The sequence below is a fragment of the Salmo salar genome, chromosome 05 (assembly GCF_965601325.2).
Source record: "Salmo salar chromosome 05, fSalSal1, whole genome shotgun sequence".
Lineage (NCBI taxonomy): Eukaryota > Metazoa > Chordata > Actinopteri > Salmoniformes > Salmonidae > Salmo > Salmo salar.
The window spans coordinates 12,141,380-12,149,026 of record NC_138295.1 but is presented as its reverse complement, the minus strand read 5'-3'; the positions used below and the strand labels follow the sequence as shown (position 1 = coordinate 12,149,026).

The 7,647-nt window shown below is 42.6% G+C and overlaps 1 protein-coding gene across 3 annotated transcripts; it reads right to left on the bottom strand.

Moving 5' to 3' along the window:
* Positions 1–2,498: 2,498 nt before the first annotated feature.
* Positions 2,499–7,647, bottom strand: LOC106604257 (rho-related GTP-binding protein RhoG). 3 transcript variants are annotated; one of them, XM_014198736.3, is made up of 3 exons: positions 7,557–7,647; positions 6,797–6,981; positions 2,499–6,620 (listed from the first exon to the last, which is right to left on the bottom strand). In XM_014198736.3, exons 2-3 carry the CDS (start codon positions 6,923–6,925, stop codon positions 6,174–6,176), a joined length of 576 nt encoding a protein of 191 aa, XP_014054211.1. In that variant the 5' UTR covers positions 6,926–6,981; positions 7,557–7,647; the 3' UTR covers positions 2,499–6,173. The 3 variants fall into 3 exon arrangements, with proteins under 3 accessions (XP_014054211.1, XP_014054213.1, XP_014054212.1); XM_014198738.3 differs by having other exon boundaries at positions 6,797–6,972; positions 7,557–7,613; XM_014198737.3 differs by having other exon boundaries at positions 7,560–7,582.

Sequence of the window (7,647 nt, the reverse complement as noted above, 5' to 3'; positions counted from 1 at the left end):
ATCGCGGTGTCAGATTTTAAAATAGCTTTTCGGCAAAAGCACATTTTTGCAATATTCTGAGTAGATAGCTCGGCCATCACAAGCTAGCTAATTTGACACCCACCAAGTTTGGTGTTCACTAAACTCAGAATTACTATAAGAAAAATTGGATTACCTTTGCTGTTCTTCATCAGAATGCACTCCCAGGACTTCTACTTCAACAACAAATGTTGTTTTGGTTCAAAATAATCCATAGTTATGTGAAAATATCCTCCGTTTTGTTCGTGCGTTCAGGTCCCTATCCAAAGGGTGATGCGCGAGCGCATATCGTGACAAGAATTTTCAAAATATCCCATTACCATACTTTAAAATAAATTTTTATGCGATTTTTCTCGTAAAATAGCGATAATATTCCAACCGGGCGACGTTGTTTTCATTCAAAGGCTGAAAGAAAAAATGTAGGATTCTCATGAACGCGCCTATCCAGTGTCACTGTCCCCAGCCTGACCACTCACAAAATCTGCTGCAGTTCTTCGCCCAGAGACAGCAGAGATCCCATTCCACTTTCTGGCACCTTCAGACAGCCAATGGAAGCCTTAGAAATTGTCACGTTACAGCAAAGATACTGTATTTTTGATAGAGATGCCGCAGAAGGACAACAAATGGTCAGACAGGGCACTTCCTGTATGGAATATTCTCAGGTTTTGGCCTGCCATATGAGTTATGTTATACTCACAGACACCATTCAAACAGTTTTAGAAACTTTAGAGTGTTTTCTATCCAAATCAACTAATTATATGCATATTCTCATTTCTGGAAAAGAGTAGTAACCAGTTTAAATCGGGTACATTTTTTATCCGGCCGTGCAAATACTGCCCCCTAGCCCCAATCAGTTAAACTATGAAATAATTACTACTAGTTTGATGGTTGATGCCATTAATTGTCCCATTAACAATCATCCATATTAGCAAACGTATTTTATTTCAAACTTTAAATGTTTCTAGTATAGGCTACGTATCGTAATGAATATCAGAAAAAGGCCTGCGATAAGTGATCGGTATGGTTGTTGTCGATAATTTTCGGTTCATCTTGTATGTCTTCTAAACAGTTTAATGTCCATATTGTGTCTACTAAATGTAGGCCTGCTAAATATTCTGTGCCAAAACCCTCTTGAATAGAACACAAACATGAACGGAATAAAACATTTCAGGACAGAGAATATGCATACTGTTGTGAGTTTGTTGGTGAAGTTCAACACATCTATCATGTGTTTAGAGACAACTCCCACGAAGGTCACAGACATTTTTCAGAGTTAGCAACGCTTTGACATTCTAGAGCAGGAAGAATGGATGGAACTTGTAGGTGTCTGCTGAGTTGAAGGATGACTCAGAGAGAAGAGGAGAGGAGGGTGGAACATTAAGTCTGAGTCTTTGTCCCAAACGGCACTATTCCCTGTTTAGTGCACTACTTTTGAACCGAGCCCTATGTGGGCACTGGTTAAAAGGTAGTGCACTATTAAGGGAATAGGATGCCATTTGGGGCATGAATGTATAAGGTTTTGTAACACCAGTGTGTAAACCAGAGAAGAGCGTCAATCTGGGAATGTGGAATAAAACCGAGGGGCTTTGTCGCCATCTTGTGTTGAAGAATGGTTATGTACTCAACACAAACTACAAAATACAAATGTACATGTATTTTAGTGATGCAATTTCTTATTTCCATCAAAGACTGTGCTAATAAATATGCCACAGTAGCCTAAATGTAACTTTTAAAAGGAACTGAATACATACAGTACATGTAGCCACTTGGGACCTGATGCTTAGAGCTGTGTTCTAGGTCCTACTGTGTCATGACCTGATGCTTAGAGCTGTGTTCTAGACCCTACTGTATCATGACCTGATGCTTAGAGCTGTGTTCTAGACCCTACTGTGTCATGACCTGATGCTTAGAGCTGTGTTCTAGACCCTACTGTATCATGACCTGATGCTTAGAGCTGTGTTCTAGACCCTACTGTATCATGACCTGATGCTTAGAGCTGTGTTCTAGACCCTACTGTGTCATGACCTGATGCTTAGAGCTGTGTTCTAAACCCTACTGTATCATGACCTGATGCTTAGAGCTGTGTTCTAGACCCTACTGTATCATGACCTGATGCTTAGAGCTGTGTTCTAGACCCTACTGTATCATGACCTGATGCTTAGAGCTGTGTTCTAGACCCTACTGTATCATGACCTGATACTTACAGCTGTGTTCTTGGCCCTACTGTGACATAACCTGATGCTTAGAGCTGTGTTCTAGACCCTACTGTGTCATGAAAAGTTTCCATTTCACGTTCGTCATTTGATTTCCACAGCTTTACATGATCGAAGCTCTGTTCCATTTGGTTAGTCAATAATAAGTCACATTACAATGTATCCTGCAGGCTTCAGCCACACCTACAGGTTCACCCACTTTGAACCCACAAGCTCACAATCTGCAGAAGCAGAGAACACCTCACAGGAAATAGCACAATATCCCTATTTAACTATAACAATTTTATTTAGCATAGTTTAAAATCATTTCATTGTTAATTTATACAAATAGACTTTTGATATACAATGATCAAAAATATAAACACACTATGTAAAGTGTTGGTCCCATGTTTCATGAGCTGAAATAAAAGATCCCAAAAAGCATATTTCTCTCAAATGTTGTGCACAAATGTGTTTACATCCCTGTTAGTGAGCATTTCTCATATCCACCTGACAGGTGTGGCCTATCATGGAGCTGATTAAACAGCATGATCATTACAAAGGTGCACCTTGTGCTGGGGACAATAAAAGGCTACTCTAAAATGTGCAGTTTTGTCACACAACACAACTCCACAGATGTCTCATGTTTTAAAGGAAGTTTCAATTGCCATGGTGACTGCAGGAATGTCCACCAGAGTTGTTGCCATAGAATTAAATGTTACATTTCTCTACCATAAGCCGCTTCCGTCATTTTAGAGAATTTAGCAGTACGTCCAACCAGCCTCACAACCGCAGACCATGTGTATGGCGTCGTGTGGGCCAACGGTTTGCTGATGTCAACGTGGTGAACAGAGTGCCCCATGGTGGCGGTGGGGTTATGGTATGGGCAGGCATAAGCTATAGACAACGAACACAATTTCCTTTTATTGAATTTGAATGCATAGAGATACCGTGACAAAACATTTTTTTTAAATGTATGGTATCTTTGACCAACAGATGCATATCTGTATTCCCAGACATGTGAAATCCATAGATTAGGACCTAATGAATTTATTTCAATAGACTGATTTCCTTATATGAATTGTACCTCAGTGTAATCCAAAGAAATGGTTGCATAATGCATTTCTATTTTTGTTCAGAATATATGAAATTACAAAAATTCTACAAACAAATCAAGTTCCCAGTGTATTATAGAGTACCCCACACATACACACCAGCCTACACCATTGTTTCCCAAACTCAGTCCCAGGGACCCCAAGAGGTGCACATTTGGGTTTTTGCCCTACTACTGCACAGCTGATTCAAAAATCATCAACTCATCATCAAGCTTTGATTATTTGAATCAGCTGCGTAGTGCTAGGGGAAAAACCCAAACGCCTTGGGGGCCACAGGAGTTCTGAAAACACGGGCCTACACACACACACACAGCTAGCTGTAAGACCACAGACGAAAAAGCCACAGGTGTGTGTTCTGTTTAGACAGAGTAAATATCAGGACACGGTAGCACAACAAGACCCATAGCATTTACACTGACAGACATGCTTTCATTCTCTTAAACACTCTAAACACAGTCTCAGCGATATGTCCAACCAACACCTGTTTCCACAAAGCCCTGAAGGACCTCCATGACAGAATAAAAAGTCAACTCCCTCTAGAACTTGAGGTGGAGTGACATGTTTCTTCCATACAGAGATTTTTTTCTCACAAACAATAATTTGCATCTCTCTCCCTACTGTGGAGAGAACTCCCATGATTGGTTACTGTTAAGTTTATATTCAAACTACCAGCTGAACACCTGAATATATAGATTTTTTTTAAAGATATAAAATAGGAATTCATTTTTTTGTTCTCTTGGTTATTCTTTCATACTCTAAGTGAGTCACAAATGGTACCCTATTACTTGATGCACTAAAAAGGCAGTATGGTGCCATTTGTGATGCACACGTAAATAGGTCTGACCCTGTACATTTTCAGCATGATGCCCTATCAATGTCCAGACTATACTGCCCACATTTCATTTATTTAATCAAATAATGCCAAAAATAAAATCCGCAATCTCTGCCCTATTTCCTGTTGTAGTTATTGTCAGTTATCACAGCCAGTAATCAAACCCCAGCCTCCATTTACCAGCATTATATAGGTTGTAGCATTCTAGAGGCAAACGCTAAGGGCTGTGAACACAAGTTCACACCACAACACCCACACCACTTCTCTGATGTCAGTTATAGGGCTACATCCGTCTTAGAGTAGACAGAGGGGAGAAACATTGTGTAATGTCAAAAAGTGGTTTCATGGAACTTTGATAAAGAAGCTTTGGTTTCATTTAAAGCTTTGGTTCTTCTGAGAGGATGTAACGGAGTTTAATCAACTCTAGTATCTCTCTCACACACACAACCGTTTTGGCATCTAAAGCAAATAATCAATAAGGTAGATACAATAAACGTCAGATATCTTACAATAAGGCACATTAAAATGTAATTGGCATAAATAACTACAACCAACAATCTGATATGTCCGTCATTCCACCATTCCTGTCAGCATTAAATCATACAAACTCACAACATTCATCCAACCAATCCATTCATTGCTTTAAAATGTCTTCACACACCCCATTGCTTTTAAAATGTCAGCACACAACCCCATTGCTTTTAAAATGTCTTCACACAACCCCATTGCTTTTAAAATGTCAGCACACAACCCCATTGCTTTTAAAATGTCAGCACACAACCCCATTGCTTTGGCCCTTGCATCATACTTGGATTAGGCTAATATCCATTTGAAGGGACATTAAGAAGGTAAACTGGACACCTAGCTAAAGCAGAGAGCTGCACAGAACAAGATGCCCAAAACGTATAGGCTATTTCCAGGTGTGTTTTCAACAGTCCTTGACGGTTAGCCTGAATAGCCGACTGGACTGATTGAGGTAATGATTAACCTCTTACTAAGGTCACTGTATGTTGATGATCGGTCATCATGGCATATTAAGAAACAGCTTAAGGCAAGGGATCATACGAAACGAAATAGACCGATTATTTATGCAGAAGCATCTTTCAAACATTGCAACAACAACAAAAAAATCAAGTGATAACACTAACACAGGTTGGAGCGGACTGGGAGGAGTGAGTCAAGTGATAACTAACACAGGTTGGAGCGGACTGGGAGGAGTGAGTCAAGTGATAACACTAACACAGGTTGGAGCGGACTGGGAGGAGTGAGTCAAGTGATAACACTAACACAGGTTGGAGCGGACTGGGAGGAGTGAGTCAAGTGATAACACTAACACAGGTTGGAGCGGACTGGGAGGAGTGAGTCAAGTGATAACACTAACACAGGTTGGAGCGGACTGGGAGGAGTGAGTCAAGTGATAACACTAACACAGGTTGGAGCGGACTGGGAGGAGTGAGTCAAGTGACAACACTAACAGGTTGGAGCGGACTGGGAGGAGTGAGTCAAGTGATAACACTAACACAGGTTGGAGCGGACTGGGAGGAGTGAGTCAAGTGACAACACTAACAGGTTGGAGCGGACTGGGAGGAGTGAGGCTATCTGCACCCTGTTGGTATAGTCACCTTGGTGATGATAGAATTAGACGTGGATTAAACTCTGAGGACATGGAATAGAGCCAGGGTACTCAGCTCTGACCCTACAAAGGTCCGAACAACTGGTTTTCTGTTCTACCTTGTAATTAATTGCACACACCAGATGTCCCAGGTCTAAATCAGTCCCTGATTAGAGGGGAATTAAGGAAAAAAGCAGTGGAACTGACTGAGTTCCAGATTGGATTTTGAGGGGATGGAGGAAGGAGAGAAGTGAGCTGAATCAAGAGTCTTTAAAGGCAAAGGGGCCTGGGGGCCGAGAGGCAGAGGGGGCCGAGAGGCCTGGGGGCTGAGTCCATCTCCTCCAACAAACTCAACCTTGCGCCGTCATTGTCTCTCCCTCCTCCTCCCCATCTGTGTCCCTCCATTACAACAGTACACACTTCTTGGCATTCTTTTTGGTAACGGGATACAACACGGCCCGTACTGCCTCGGTGAACACTTCCCTGACCCCTTCCTGCGTCAGAGCGGAACACTCCATGTACTTCACCGCTCCTATCTGCTTAGCCATGCTGTTCCCCTGTTGCTTTGTGATGGGAGCTAAACCCTGCTCCTTCAGCTTCTTCACCGTCTCCCCATCATTCCTCAGGTCACTCTTGGTCCCCACTAGGAGGATGGGCACGCTGGGGCAGTGGTGAGACACCTCCGGGTGCCACTTGTGGCGGACGTTGGCGTGGGATGAAGGACTCCCGATGGAGAAACAGATGACGAAGACGTTGGATTGGGGGTAGGAGAGAGTACGGAGGCGGTCATACTCCTCTTGTCCGGCTGTGTCCCACAGGTTGAGGCTGATGATGCGGCCGTCAACCGTCATCTGCGACAAACACACAAGTGTGTAAACATTGTGTAAAACATACATGTAATACACAGACAGACAGAGACACAGACAGACAGAGACACAGACAGACAGAGACACAGACAGACAGAGACACAGACAGACAGAGACACAGACAGACAGAGACACAGACAGACAGAGACACAGAGACACACCTGGGCACTGTAGTTGTCGAACACGGTGGGGATGTACTCCTCAGGGAAAGCGTTGGTGGTGTAAGAGATGAGGAGGCATGTTTTACCCACGGCACCGTCCCCCACCACTACACACTTTACGTTCTGCATTCTGTCTCCTGTCCTGCTGCCTTCCTAACACCGACCTACCACACGGGCTGCAGACGCTGGGCAGAGAGGGGATGGGGAGAGAAGCGGCAGAGAGGAAGGGAGAGGTTGGGGAGAGAGAAAGTGAGGAGAGCAGGAAAGAGGGAGAGAGAATAGAAGGAGAAGCGGAGTAAATGTCTGATTGATTGTTACTGCTGAACAGTTTAAGTTTCCTCTAACCTTTGTCTCAAAATCAAAGTCCACAGGCTGGAGCCTGCCGGCGAAACAGAAATCAGCAGCAGCGCACTGACTGAAGTTTGTTTTGATTATTTATCAAACTTTTGCTCAAGTCTTCTTAATTAGAAAGGTACCAGTTAAGTACAAGGATTTACCTATGATAAAGTGTAACGCCTGAGTAAATTAGACAACAATAAAATTGCTTTCCTAGGTAGTCAACTTTTGGGCGTACCCATAAGTTACTAGCCAGCCAGCTAGATGAAAGCTAAGGAACTAGCATGTGAAATTCCTCAAAGTTTCTACTTCCTAAACAAAATTTAAGTAACTATCAGCCACAATTAGCACAGTGTTAGTATACATACACCTATAACAATGGCTTGCAAGAATTATCTATATTCAAAAAAGTCGTTTATCTTACCACCTCTCGACTAGAGCGAAACTTTTTAGCAGGGTACAGTCAATCACAACTGCATCCGGGGAACTTTCTTAAACGCCCACCACGTACTATG

Bases quoted from the DNA above. Each gene is read 5' to 3' on its own strand.
- LOC106604257 (XM_014198736.3), bottom strand. From the start codon at position 6,925: ATGCAGAACGTAAAGTGTGTAGTGGTGGGGGACGGTGCCGTGGGTAAA. The intron at 6,621-6,796 runs GTGTGTCTCTGT...TGTTTGTCGCAG, and splicing joins TCGACAACTACAGTGCCCAG to ATGACGGTTGACGGCCGCAT.